This window comes from Hemiscyllium ocellatum, chromosome 9, assembly GCF_020745735.1.
Source record: "Hemiscyllium ocellatum isolate sHemOce1 chromosome 9, sHemOce1.pat.X.cur, whole genome shotgun sequence".
NCBI lineage: Eukaryota > Metazoa > Chordata > Chondrichthyes > Orectolobiformes > Hemiscylliidae > Hemiscyllium > Hemiscyllium ocellatum.
In genome coordinates this window covers 58523030-58538616 of record NC_083409.1, presented here as the reverse complement: position 1 = coordinate 58538616, position 15587 = coordinate 58523030, and the positions used below count along the sequence as shown (strand labels likewise).

At 40.5% G+C, this 15587-nt stretch overlaps 1 protein-coding gene across 1 annotated transcript in view; it reads right to left on the bottom strand.

Annotated features, from left to right (window-relative positions):
- pde4ba (phosphodiesterase 4B, cAMP-specific a) overlaps nucleotides 1-15587 on the bottom strand; it is a 197560-nt gene that overhangs the window by 169690 nt on the left and 12283 nt on the right. The window contains exon 2 of the mRNA XM_060830384.1: nucleotides 15192-15386. Coding sequence (XP_060686367.1) covers nucleotides 15192-15386 — 195 coding nt within the window. The remainder of the gene's footprint in view (nucleotides 1-15191; nucleotides 15387-15587) is intronic.

Below are 15587 nucleotides of genomic sequence, written 5' to 3'. Positions count from 1 at the left end.
TCTAACTATTCCATCAATGGTGACCCTTCAATGTTTTGGAGTGTGCATATATTGCTAAGTTGCCCTGAAATGAGCGAGTATTCTCTAGGACAGCATTGAACCTGTGAGGGACAGTGCTTTGTACAGCTTTTCTCAGGAGACAGTACATTATGATCACATGCAGACAAAGACTGCCCACTAAACACCTTCCAACCTTGAATAATAGTGCATTCCCTTGAAATTTGAAAAAGAGAACAAACCCTCTTTCTGCATTGCTGGGCATCTCTCCTGATCTGGAATACAGCACTAAGCTCAGACTTCTGTTTCAGTCCAGGCTGTCTGATTGCCACAGGAAGCCACGTTATCCTATTCACTACCCTGTCCATCAAGACCTCCAGGTCCCTTCTGCAAGGGGAAGGTAAGCTTTGCTTCCCTCTGGACAATGAGATGGAGCAACACAGTGTAATGTGCAGTTCCTGACTTGGAATATCTGATGAAGTTTGCAGCTAGACTTTAAATATGGCACCTAGGAGAAAGACATCTTCGAGGAGAAAGTGAGGTCTGCAGATGCTGGAGATCAGAGCTGAAAATGTGTTGCTGGAAAAGCGCAGCAGGTCAGGCAGCATCCAAGGAACAGGAGATTTGACATTTCAGGCATAAGCCCATTCCTGAAGAAGGGCTTCTGCTCAAAATGTCGAATCTCCTGTCCCTTGGATGCTGCCTGACCTGCTGTGCTTTTCCAGCAACACATTTTCACCTAGGAGAAAGTGCAGACTACAGATGCTGGAGATCAGAATCGAGAGTGTAGTGCTGGAAAAGCACAGCAGGTCAGGCAGCATCCAAGGAACAGGAAAATTGAAATCTCAGGCAACAGCCCTTCATCCTGATGACTCTCCTGCTTTTCAGATGCTGCTTGACCTTCTGTGCTTTTCCAGCACTACTCTCTCGATTTAAATATGGCACCAACAGCGTAAAGTCTAAGGTCCCAGCAGTGGCCAGCATTTCCTCCTCTGCTGATGCACAATTCTGTGAGAAGGATGACAAAGAGCTCATTTGAATAAACAGTGAAGTGAAGAATGAAGATTACATGTGAAAAGAATCTCACACAACAAGACATTTAACTGAAAAGGGAAAATTTGAAAAATCTGCACTTGGTTTAATTTTGTGGACACCTTTGCAAAACTGTTCCTATAATGTGTCAGAAACATTTCTCTTTTTTTTGGTGATCTGCAACAAATATTTGATCTGCAACACCACTGTAATGGAAAACGAGAATGAGAGTCAAAAATGGAGGCAAACTAATTAAAATAAATTTAAATTGAATCAGATTTTTGTTCCTTTCATGTTGCTGATTTGTGAGCGCAAACCATACCTTTAAATCTTTAGTCTCTTATAAGCACTTCAATAATAAGAGGGCAGCAAAAGCAACAGTGGGGTCAATTAGAGACTGAAAAGGAGATTTATGCTTATAGGCAAGAGACATTGTTCATGGTTACATAAATTCTTTACATCTATTTCTTTTAAACTGCCAGGTTACTGGGTCAGAGGAGGATACTCCATTCTGAGAAAAGTTTAAAATTAACAAGGAGGTAGCATTGGATAAGCTGTCTGAGACAAAGGTACAGGTTAAAATCCCACCCCAGGAAATGAGAAAAATATAAAATTTGACATTCCTGTGCAATACATAGAGAATGCTGCACTCAGACTCTGAGAGACACCAGCTTTTGTCTTCTGGATGAGATGTTAAACCAATGCCATGTTGCATGATGTAAAAGATCCCATGGCACTATTTTGAAGAGGAGCACTGGAATTACCCCTGGTGTTTTGGCCAATATTCATAACTCCATCCAAATCAGAAGTCATGTTTCATCATTTGTGACTCGATCAAAATCCTGAAACTCCCTCTGTATCAGCACAGAAGGTTTACCACTGCCAGATCAACTGCAGTGGATACAGAAGATGGTTCATCATCAGCTTCATTCAGGCAATTTGGAATAATTGTGGGCCTTGCCAGTAGTGCCCACTGAAATAACTTCAAAGACTAGTATCCTGTCATCAAGCCACCTTTTATTTACATGTGCACAGTACATGACACTGGTCCAGTTTCCTTAAGCCAGCTTGGAGAGTGAATAGAACCTGATAACTCTGTTTATATCAGTCAGCCAAGGCTCTCTGATTAGGTCTGTTAACCTGGTCCACGGAGCTCATATTCTAAGAGACTCATCTGGCTAACCTTGTTAGAATCATTTCACCCACATCGCATGAAGGGACGAACCAGCAATTATCAGGTCATTATTACATTGCTCTTTTTAGGGATTTGACCAGCACAAATTGGTGCCACATTTTCTACCTTACAGTGACTAGACCTCAAAAGTACTTCATTGGCTTTTAGATATTTTCAGCATTCTGTAGTCATGAAAATTGCAATGTAAACATAAGCTATTCCTTTTATTTCCACTTCCTTCCCCACCTCTATTTTCTTAAAGCCAGTTGCATCACTAACTTTATCCAGTTTTGATAAAAGATCGAGCTGAAATTTTAATTCTGCTTATTTCACCATAGATGCTGACTGACCTTCTAAGTACTTTCTGAATTTTCTGTTTTTATTTCAGATTTCCAGGATTAGTTGTAATTTGCTCTTGTACTAAATAAATGTTGTTGATTTGAAATCACTTTAATTCGGGCACCAAAGTGCAACATGAACAGCAACTTGTATTATCCTGAATACTCTTGAATGCCTTTTCTTACAGTCATAAATGTAGCAACTGCAGTATTACATCAGAGTAGTATAAAGGTAACATTGGGCAAACTTCAAATTTGCAAAAGAACACTATAATTGTTCTTTCAATCCAGCTGGACTCCACTTCCAGCTCTTTCTCAATGCTGATACTGCTTGTGTTTCTGGCACAGTATATGTCCATGGAGACACTCAAGTTTTCTGACGTGGAGCTTACTGGCAGTGGAGAAACTAGGAATGGCAGTAAATAAAATTAGAACAGATTTATTATTGGCTCTGAAAGATTAACATCTGTTTAGTTGAAATTCAAGCCCCAGAAACTGAACAACTGACTTGCATGATTTTTTTTCATCTGGTTCAGTGGTTGGTACACGGTCTCATTACTTTGCATTGAAAAAGAGTTCTATCCAAATGTGTGTTGCAAATAAGGCAGTGATGGAAGCAGCCTAAATAGCCTCAACTGCCTCAGTCTGGATGGTGATTAAATCAATCAGGGCTCTTGCTCTTAAACATAATCTAGTGACATTTGATCTAGTGTAAGTCTGGATGATTGGGGAGAACAGAACTGGGCTAGAATGTGAATGCCCCTCTGTGCCAAACAGCTTGCAGGTAGTAACAGATGACTTTCTGGACATGTTTTGCCTTTGCTATCCCATATGACAAATTGGGAGATTAGAAGCATACAGAAGGATGATGACAATTTAAATATATGCATGGCTGATAGTCATGATTCTCAATTAACAGCATATGCTCAAAAGATCAATACCCTTATTGTTAAACCTCACATGACGATTGACTATTCAGACAAGACATGAGAGAGAAGCCAACAGCAATGGAACTATATGCCAGTATGAGTAAGCATCTTCAGGAAATTTCCTGCTTTTGGCAAGTTTCTGTTGAATTATAATCCAGTGGTCAAAATAGATTCCTGATAAAGGGCTTTTGCCTGAAATATCGATTTTCCTGCTCTTCAGATACTACCTGACCTGCTGTGCTTTTCCAGCACCACTCTAATCTTGACTCTGATCTCCAACATCTGCAGTCCTCACTTTCGCCCAGTAATGGACAGGTCTGGAGGGTGGTGTCGATTTGGAGGCTTGGGACTGTGGAAATGTGGGGGGAGGGGAAATGAGGAAGCTGTTGAAATCCACATTTATCCTGTGTAGCTGAAGGGTCCCAAGGCGGAATATGAGGCGTTCTTCCTCCAGGTGTTGGGTGGTAACAGTTTGGAGGTGAAGGCAGCCCAAGAACTGCATGTTCCTTGATGGAGTGGGAAGGGGAGTTGAAGTGTTCAGCCACAGGGCTGTGGGGTTGGTGGGTACGGGTGTCCGAGAGATGTTTTCTGAAAGGATCCGCAAATTTGCATCCTGTCTCCCCAATCAAAAGGATACCACAGTGGAGGCAACGGATGCATTGGATGACATTGGTAAATTTTTGACTGTTGTGGAAGGATCCCTTGGGACCTTGAACGGAGGTGAGGGGAATGGTATGGGTGCAGGTTTAGCACTCCCTGCAGTGGCAGGGAAAGGTGCCAGGAGTGGGGTGTGGGCTGGTGGGGGTTGCAAGCAATGGAGGAAGCAATGGAGGATGATGCGATGTATGCGGAGGTTGTTGGGGTGGAAGGTGAGGACCGGGAGTCCTGTCCTTGTTGCATTGGGAGGGGGGGAAGGTTCAAGGGCAGTGGTGTGCGAAGTGGAGGAGATGCGCTGGACAGCATCATCAACCACATGGGAAGGGAAGTTAGGATCATGGAAGGAGGAGGCCATCTCGGACTTTGAAGTGGAATTAGTCCAGTAAACCTTTCCTGAACTACCTCCATATATTTCTTCCTTAAATAAGGTGAAACACAGTATGCATATTTGGTAAAGACAGTGGTTTTGTGGTAATATTACTGCATTAATAATCCATAGGTCCAGCCTAGTGCCTTGGGTGACATGTATGTAAATCCATTCTGGGAGCTGATAGAATTTGATTTCAGTTAATGTAACTTGTGCCTCTCATGGTGACCATGAAAAATATATCTTTTGTCGTGAAAACCCACCTGGTTCATTAATATTGTTTAGGGAAGTATAATGTCATCTTTACCTGCTGTGGTGTATATATGACTTCAGCCCCACAGAAATTTAATTTACTTTTAACTGCCCTAGAAAGCAATTGAGTAATAGAGATGTACAGCACAAAAACAGACCCTTCGGTCCAACTCGTCCATGCCGGCCAGATATCCCAACCCAATCTAGTCCCACCTGCCAGCATTCTGCCCATTTCCCTCCAAACCCTTCCTATTCATATACTCATCTAGATGCCTCTTAAATGTTGCAATTGTACCAGCCTCCACCACTTCCACTGGCAGCTCATTCCATACACGTACCACCCTCTGCGTGAAAAAGTTGCCCCTCTTTCCCCTCTCATCCTAAACCTATGCCCTCTAGTTCTGGACTCCCCAACCCCAGAGAAAAGACTTTGTCTATTTATCCTATCCATGCCCCTCATCATTGTGTAAATCTCTACAAGGTCACCCCTCAGCCTCCGACGCTCCCAGGAAAACAGCCCCAGACTGTTCAGCCTCTCCCTAGAGCTCAAATCCTCCAACCCTGGCAACATCCTTGTAAATCTTTTCTGAACCCTTTCAAGTTTCACAATATCCTTCCAATAGGAAGGAGACCAGAATTGCACGCAATATTCCAAGTGGCCTAACCAATGTCCTTTACAGCTGCAACTTGACCTCCCAACTCCTGTATTCAATACGCTGACCAGGTCTTACCAGCAATGGCCATATTCCATGGAAAAATCAAAGTGTTAGAAGAAGGGCTTTGTAATGCATATAAACATATTGGGTTAAATGACCTGTTTATGTTGCTGGAGTTCTTTGTAATACATTGCTTTCACCACTTGCAACATTAATTCCAGTTCACTGGATTACCTAGAATGCCTGCATTGCTATTTGCCAAACAAACAGTGTGATAAAGTGCAAAAGCCAATAGTTTTCAAAGATAATGCTGACAAAGCCTGCTTGTTGATAACTATTTATATTTGGGTACTGTCTCAGGGTTGGTGAAATCCAAATGAAGTACAACTTTATTGTTTATTTATTGTTCATCCACTCTGGAAATCATCTGCTGCAGTGACTTCCATTAAAATTACGTAACAGCTTCAAACTACAAATGGTGAATTCGTCATTTCCTGTATAGCATTAACTCATTAAAGCTAAAGGGCCCCAGCCTTGATTCTTGGTCTTTACTGAATTAGGTAATTTCACCTGAAGTCTTTTTGGAAAAAACAAACTAATAATTAAGAACATAAGAACACAGAACATAAGAACCAGCAGCAGGAGTAGGCTGTTGGGCCCTTCCCGTACACTCCACCCACTCTAAGATCATGGCTAACCTTTTTGGGGACTCAGCTCCACTTACCCAAAAGTATCTACCTTAGTTTTAAAAGCGATTGCTGAACTAGCTTCAACTACTTCCCTAGGCAAGAGATTCCATAGATTAACAACTGTCAGGGTAAAGAAGTTCCTTCTCAGTTTAGTTCAAAACCTGCTTCCTCTAATCTTGAGGCCATGCCCTCTTGTCCTAGTTTCACCTACCATAATTTTATATGTTTCTATAAGATTCCCCCCCACACCTTATTTTTCTGAATTCCAATGAATATAATCCTAGTCTACTCAGCCTTTCCTCATAAGCCAACCTCCTCAACTCCGGAATCAAACTACTGAACCTTCTCAGCACCCCCTCCAGTGCCAGTACATCCTTTCTTAAGTAAGGAGTCCAAATCTGCACACACTGCTCCAGACGTGGCCTCACCAGCACCTTGTACAGTTGTAACATTACCTCTGTTTTTAAACTCAATTCCTTTAGCAATGAAGGACAAAACTCCAAAAGAGAAAATGCTGGAAAATCTCAGCAGGTCTGGCAGCATCTGTATGGAGAGAAAAGAGCTGATGTTTCGAGTCTAACTGACCCTTTATCAAAGCTTTGACAAAGGGTCAGTTAGACTCAAAACGTCAGCTCTTTTCTCTCCTTACCGGTGCTGCCAGACCTGCTGAGATTTTCCAGCATTTTCTCTTTTGGTTTCATATTCCAGCATCCGCAGTAATTTGCTTTTATTAAGGACAAAACTCCATTTGCCTTCCTAATTACTTGCCGTACCTGCAGACCAACCACCTGTGATTCATGCACAATGGCACCCAGGTCCCTCTGCACAGCAGCATGCTGCAACTTTTTACCATTCAAGTAATAATCTATTTTCCTGTTACTCCTACCAAAATGTATGACTTCACATTTACTAACATTGTATTCCATCGGCCAGACCTTTGCCCACTCAATGTATCTATGTTCCTCTGCAAAGTTTCACAGTCCTCTATACACTTTGCTCTGCCACTTATCTTAGTCTCATCGGCAGATATTGACACCATACACTTGGTCCCCAACTCCAAATCATTTAAGTAAATTGTAAATAATTGTGGTCTCAACACCAATCCCTGAGGCACATTATTAGTCACTGATTTCCAGCCAGAATGGCACTCATTTATCCCCATTCTTTGCTTTTTGTCAGTCAATCCTCTATCCATGCTAATACTCTACCCCCTAACAACATGCATTCTTATCTTGTGCAGCAGGCTCATGTGCGGCACCTTGTCAAAGGCCTTGGGGAAATCTAGGTACACCACATCCACTGCGTCCCCGTTGTCCACCTTGCTTGAAACATCTTCAAAAAGTTTGAAAAGATTTGTGAAGCATGACCTGCCCTTCATGAACCCATGCTGCGTCTGTACAATGGGACAATTTATTTCAAGATGCCCTATTTCTTCCTTGATAATAGACTCAAGCATCTTCCCCACTACAGAGATTAAGCTCACTGGCCAATTGTTCCCCATTTTTTGTCTACTTCTCTTTTTAAACAGTGGCATCATATTTGCTGTTTTCCAAACTGCTGGGACTGCCCCAAAATACAGCGAAGTATGGAAAATTACTGCCAATGCAGCTGCTATTTCTTCCGCCATCCCTTTTAGTACCCTGGGATGCATTCCATCAGGGCCGGGAGATATAGCTATCTTTAGCTCCATTATCTTACCCAATATTAGCTCTTCTGTAATCGTGATTGTTTCCAAATCCTCACTACCTTCGCCTCTTCATCATTACTGGCATGTTATTAGTATCCTTCATGTTGAAGACCAATGCAAAATACATGTTCAATGCCTCAGCCATTTCATCATATCCCATAATTAGCTGCCCCTTCTCATCCTCTAAAGGGTCAATGTTTACTTTAGCCACTCTTCTTTGTTTTATATATTTATAGAAACTTTTGCTATCTGTCTTTATATTGTGCTAGTTTTTTTTCTCATACGCTTGTCCTACTTTTCTTTATAGCTCTTTTTGTGGCTTTCTGTTGACTGTTAAAGTTTTCCCAATCTTCTAGATGCCCACTGTTGTTGGCCACTTTGTATGCCTTCTCTTTCACTTTAATAGCCTGCCTTATTTCCTCGAACACCCATGGCAGATTACCCCTCCTCTTACAGTCCTTCCTTCTCACGGGAAAATACTTTTGCTGAGCACTTTGAAAGATTTCTTAGAAGGTCCTCCACTGCTCATCGACTGTCGCCCATAAAGTCTGTTTCCAATCTACTTTAGCCAGGTCCTCCCTCAGTCTATCATAGACTCCTTATTCAAGCACAGGACCTGGTATTGGGTTTTATTGTCACATTCTTCATCTGTATTCTAAATTCAACCCATTCTGTGAACACTTCTTCTAACAGGATCCCTAACTATGAGGTCATTAATTATTCCTGTCTCATTACACAGGACCAGATCTAGGATAGCTTGCTCCTTAGTTGGTTCCATTACATGCTGTTCAAGAAAACTATCATGGATACACTCAACGAATTCCTCCTCAAGGCTAACCTGATTGAGTTGGTTCGACCAATCTGCACTAAAAATTAAAATCCCCCATGATTATAGTTGTACCATTTTTGCAGGCATTAGTTATTTTCTTGTTTATTGCCCACCCCAATGTGATGTTATTATTCAGTGGCCTATAGACTACACCTATCAGTGACATTTTCTTCTTGGAATTCCTAACTTCCATCCAAATGCTTCATAGAACCTATATCATCTCTCTGCACCGCCTGGATGTCGTCCTTGAATATCAGAGCTCCACCACCTCCCTTGCATTCCTGTCTTTCCTTCCGGATAGTCTGGTACTCCTGGATATTTAATTCCTCATCATGACCATTCTGCAACTATGTCTCCGTGATAACTACCGAAACATATTTGTTCACGATGATTTGCGCCGATAACTTATCAATCTTGTTACAAATGCTAAAAGCATTCAGGTAAATTGCCTTTATGCTAGTTTCTTACCGTCATGATTCACAACATCACTAACATCTCCAGAGTTATCCTTCAATTTTGCTTCTTTCATGGTCTGCCTTGAACTTTAATCCTCTTACATTCATGCTAACCTGCTGCTTGTCTTTTCATTTAATCACCATACTTCCTGTTGCCTTCCCTTTCCCTTCTCCCCAATTCACAGTTTAAAGTCCCATTGACCATCTTATTTGCCCTTTTTGCTACAACACTTGTTTCTGAACAGTTCAGGTGGAGACCGTTCCATCGGTACAGATTCCCCAGGTTCCAAAACGGATGCCAATGCCCCATGAAATGGAATCCCTCTTTCCCACACCATTCCCTTAGCCATGTGTTTACTTCCCTACTTTTCTTGTCCCTAAGCCAATTTGCATGTGGCTTGGGCAGTAATCCAGAGATTATGACTTCCTTAATTTCATTCCTAGTGCTCAATAATCTCCAAACAGGCCCTCCACCCTACCCTTGCCTATGTTGTTAGTTACAACATGGACCACAACAACTGGACCTTTATCCTCCCACTCCAAAATCCTTTTAAACCAGTCAGAGATGTCCTGCATCCCGGCAGGCAACACATCATGCGGGTCTCTCAATCCAGCTTGCAAACGATGCTATCTGTCCCCCTAATTATAGAATCAAAGAATCCTGTGTACAGTATGAGAGATCTTGGACATGTGGCAAGAATTGGATCAAACTCAACTGTGATGCCTCTGCTTCTCCATTCTTTAGTCACCTGTTGGGCTTTATTTCTAGATTGAGCCAAGATGGTGATCTACTGCTTGAACCTTTGGTAAAATGCTTCAGCACAAGGAAGAGTAAAAACTTTCAGCAGAGTTACTTTACTCCCTGTTTGTTTTCTTAAGTTCTCTCCCACATACAGATCTGCAAAGCATTGGAATTAGTCAACGTCTTTTTAGCAAAAGGGAGTTAACCGAATGATTACCCTGAATATGTATATTGCTGTAAATTAATATTCTGCCACACATTCAGAAACTTCCAAGACTCACCAAGTCAAATATTTATATTTTGTGTTGAAACAGTTAACCAGTTCCTTTTATCTAGGATGACTATTATTGTTGAGTTTACACTGCCATATTAAATACATGAGAAACACATTATTTTTCATTTTAAAATTGTCTTTAACGTTGCATAATATCTTGAAACTCTTTACAGGATTACAAAAGGTACAATTTCATACTGAGCCACATATGACACATCAGGAAGAAAACCAAAAGCTGGTCAGTGAGGTAAGGTTTAAGGAATATCTTAAAGGATGACAGGGTAGAGGGATTTTCTTTTTGGGGGCAGTTGGGATAATTTCCAAAGCTCAGGGCCCTGGCAGCTGAAGACACAGGAGTGGTGTAAATGATTAAAATTTAGGATGCCCAACAGGCCAGACTGGAAGAATGCAGATATCTCAAGAGGGTTGGAGAAGATTTCAGAGTGAGGGAAAAGGTCATCAAGCAACTTGAAACCAAGGAAGAGAATTTGCAAATCAAGAATTGCTTATCCCGGAGTCAATGTAGGTCACTGAACATAGAATTGATGTGTAAAATGGGACATTATATGGGTTAAGATATTGGTAGCAGAGTTTTGGCAACCACAGGTTTACTGAGGGATGTTGTGGAATGCTAACTAAGCATATTGGAATCACAATTACAAAGACATGGATAAGGATTTTAGCAGATGGTTATTTGAACATGTAGTGTAGTTAGATGATGCCACAAAGAAGATATTTTTCTTATAATGCAAAGCTTTGGACTTAGAGACACAGAGTGGTAGAGATGTACAGCACGGAAACAGATCCTTCTGTCCAAGCCGACCAGATATCCTAAATTAATCTACTCCCATTTGCCAGCATTTGGCCCATATCCCTCTAAACCTTTCCTATTCATATACCAATCCAAATGCCTTTTAAATGTTGGAATTGTACCAGCCTCCACCACTTCCTCTGGCAGCTCATTCCATATATGCGCCAGAAGTAGTTGCCCCTTAAATTCATTTTAAATCTTTCCCCTTTCACCTTAAAGCTATGTCTTCTAGTTTTGGATTCCCTTAGCCTGAGGAAAAGACTTTGACTATTCACCTATCCATGCCCTCCATGATATTATAAACTTTTATAAGGCCACACCTCAGTCCATGACATTCCAAAGAAAATAACCCCAGCCTATTCAGCACTCCCTATAGATCAAATGCTTCACCCCTGGCAACATCCTTATAAATCTTTCAAGTTTAACAGCACCTTTCCTACAGCAGGGAGACTAGAACTGAATGCAGTATTCCAAAAATGGCCTAATCAATGTCTGTACAGCCGCAACATGACCTCCCAGCTCCTATGTTCAATATACTGACCAATAAAAGCAAGCATACTAAACACCTTCTCAACAATCCTGTATACCGGAGACTCCACTTTCAAGGAACTATGAACCTGCACACTAAGGTCTCTTTGTTTGGCAACAATCCCCTGAACCTTACTGTTAACTGTATAAGTCCTACCCTGATCTGCCCTACCAAAATGTAGCAACTCACATTTATCTTGATTAAACTCCACCTGCCATTCCTCAACCCATTGGACATCTGATCAAGGTCCCATTGTAATCTGAGGTAACCTTCTTCATTGTCCACTACACCTCCAACTTTGGTGCCATCTGCAAACTCACTATAATACATCCTATATTCACATCCAAATCATTTACATAAATGACAAAAAAAGCAATGGACCCAGCACACCGCTGGTCACAGACTTCCAGTCGAAAAAACAATCCTCCATCAATCCCCTCTGTCTCCTACCTTTGAGCCAGTTGTATCCAAATGGCTAGTTAACCATGTGGTATAACCTTGTTAATCAGGCTACCATGTGGAACCTTGTTGAGCATCTTACTGAAGTCCTAATAGGCAACAATAACTATATCAATATCAACCTTCTCAACAATACACTTTGTTACTTCTTCAAAAAACTCAGTCAAGTTAGTGAAACATGATTTGCCACGCACAAAACCATGTTGACTATCCCTAAGCTGTCCTTGCCTTTCCAAATACATGTAAGTCTTGTCCCTCAGAATTCTCCCCCCCCCCCCCACTCACACCACCCCAGCAACAACCTATCCACCACCAATGTCATGCTCCCACCTTTCTTAAATAGTGGCACTCTGTTAGCCACCCTCTAGTCTTTCGACACCATACCCTGTGGCTATCAATTATACAAATAACTCAACAAGGGGCCCAACAATCACTTCCCTAGCTTCCCACAAAGTTATAAAGTACACTTGATGAGGTCCTGGGGATTTATTTACCTTTATGTATTTTAAGATGCACAGCATCTCCTCCATTAATTGGACATTTTCTTAAAGATATTGTTATTTATTTTGCCAAGTTCTCTAGCTTCCATGTCCTTCTCCACAGTAAACACTGAGACAAAATACTCATTTAGTATCTCACCCATCTCCTGCGGTTCCACACATAGGCAGCCTTGTTGATCTTTAAGGGACCCTAGTTACTCTTTCGCCCTTAATGTATTAGTAGAATCCCTTTGGATTCTCCTTAACCCTATTTGCCAAAGCTCTCTCATGACCCCTTTTTGCACCCCTGATTTCGATCTTAAGATACCCCTAGTGCCGTTATACTCCTCCAGGGATTCACTCAATTCCTGCTGTCAATACCCGAAATATGCTTCCTTCTGTTTCTTGACCAGAACCTCAATTTGGCGAGTCATTCAGCATTCCCTACCTTGACCCAACATGGCCCTTCATCCTAACAGGAACATTCTGTCTCTGGATTCTTATTTCATTTTTGAAGGCTTTCTACTTCATAGCCGTCCCTTTACCTGTGAATATCAATCCTCAATCAACTTGTGAAAGATTCTGCCTAAAACCAAAAGAAATTGTTTTATTTTGTACTACAATGGTATTAATTTACTTTAAAATTCTTTGTACCACAATGGTATTAATTTACTTTAAAACCGGTCACAAATATATGTATACATTTGCCATACAAGTAGAATATCACTAAGTATTGCACTTCCTTTTTCTTGATACCTTAATAGGATGTGGGTGTCGCTTGCAGGGCCAGCATCTATTGCCCAATCTTAATTAGCTTTGAACTGAGTAGCTTGCGTGAGGGTACAGTTAAGAGTCTTCCATAATGCAATGTGTCTGGAGTCATGTGTAGGCCAGACCAGGTAAGGATCGCAATTTTCCTTCCTAAAAGTACATCAGTGAACCAGATAGGTTTTTACAACAATCAATAATTGATTCATGATCACCATGTATTATCGTTGAACCATGTTGGTAGTAAGCCTGCCATCCATTCAGAATTAACTGACACTTTACAAGTGCTCTCTTGTTCTTTTTTGCACAGTGACTACATAGCAATTGCTGCCATTTCTCTTGTTATCTAAGGAAAAACAACCTCAGGATTTTCCCAAATCCTTTTACTGCAACAGATGCTAAGTACTTTCTGGGACAACACCCTTGTTAATACAATAGTAAGATCCTCAATCACTTTCCCTGTGACCCACCCACAATGGCCCATTCATATCACATAATGCCTCCCATCCACCTGCACCATGGTCCCTCATATCCTGCATGTCAATATATTGGCACTTGTTTGCCCAGTCATCCACCATGCATTGTATATAAACCCAATATAATGTACAACAGAATGCTTTATAAAAGGTTTTAAGAAAAGTCAATCATTGATGTCCAATTTCATAAAAGAAAACATTATTATATGTTTTTGGCTGAGAGCAGGGATTTCTATTAGTGTATAAACAAATGTGGCCCAGGGAAAATATTGTTTTACTTATCACTCTGGTTCTCTGTTCAGTTTTATCAATTGCACAGTTACTTGGAGTTTTTGCTATTGATATTTTAAAGGATCTGGAATAATTGACAATTTATTGAGCAACAGTGTGTTTAAATATCACAACTACGTTTTGGATGCATTTTACAGATAAGGTTTGGACATCATAGAATTGCAAACTGAGGAATATTCATTAGCAATATGCACTATTTACAGAGACACAATGTACATGGATTCCATCAGTCTTCTTCCCTTAGGTCCCTGTTCTATGAGATCTGACACAATTTGAGTCAGAAGTCAGTACAACCCCATGTCCCGGTTGAAGAAGCAGAGGTCTGAAAGGTTGTGATTTCAAACTTCCTTTGCTGCACAGTGAAAGGAGTTTTTTTTTAAAACAAAGTGGAAAGTAAAGAATGATCACTTATTTTTAATCAAGAAATGCTGGAATAATCCTGTATCTATTGTGTTATCTAGCTTTCTTTCAGTGACTACTGTGAGAAATCAGTGAGAAAAAAAACCTGTAGCCAATTTTAAAGTGGATACAAACAAAACAACAGAGAAAAATAATGATTAATAGAATCAATAGAAAGAAGAGAGAAAATGCAGATTGGGAAGAAAAGAACTGAGGAGATACAAAATACAGGCCAAGGAAAAAGTGGCGGGGGTTGGAAGAGAAGAAAAGAAAGATGAAGATAGAGAGAAAAGTATTTAATTCAGCTTTCTCATACAGAGAAAGGATTATAAGTTCAAGCTTCACTATGATACAGATAGCAACTGAGAGGTGCTAAATTTTCACTGTCTTTTCATTTTGTGAAACTGAATCTGTGCATCCAATTGTCAATACATCAAGATGGCTTAATCTACCATTGTATTTTCTTAAATGATTGAAAATAATATAATTTGCTTCAATACTTAAAACATGAATGGTGGTCACAAAATTATTCTAAATTATTTTCACTCCAAAAGATTAGATTTTGTACAAAGCTTTGCATCTGTTTGGTTTATACAATAGGTTATATCTACTATTCTTGTTGGTGTGAGGCCACTGTGTCCAGGGGATTTTGATGGGAAAAAGTGCTTCTTACTTCAGTGACTAAGACATTCAAAGTAGTTAATCTAAATTTAGTTGATGAAACTAGCGCCCCAGAGGATCCACAGTCAAACTCAGTTAGAACAGCTGACAAATCAGGTTACAATTTTAAAACATATTAATCTTCAACACTTTGCCCCCATTGTATTGTTGCACTTCATCTAAAAACATCAAGTTCAAATGTTAACAGCTCTGAATGCTATGAAGTTACCAACCTACTTACATTTCACTTGCAATTGATGAATTCCTAGACATAGATTTTGGTGATAATTCATAATCACTGTCTGAACGATACAGAAAGGATTCTCGTCGTTGGCTGTGGCTTGGGAAATTAGTGTGCAATACAAGTCCTGATCCAGGGCTGACCTGAGGATCCAGTGGACTCCGGCCTGGAGAAGGTCCATTCTCAACATCAAAACTATTAAAAACAAAAAAAAATCTGTATTGGCAAATGCTTACAGGTAATATAAAAGGTTAAGACTGGATCTCTCTTATAACAAAAAATTTTATTTTCATTTATTTGTGGTTCAATCAAAACACTTAATATTTATGGTAGATAGGGGCCTGATCCTAGGTCTCTACCACTTGAACGTTGAATTTGCCATCATAAGAATAACCA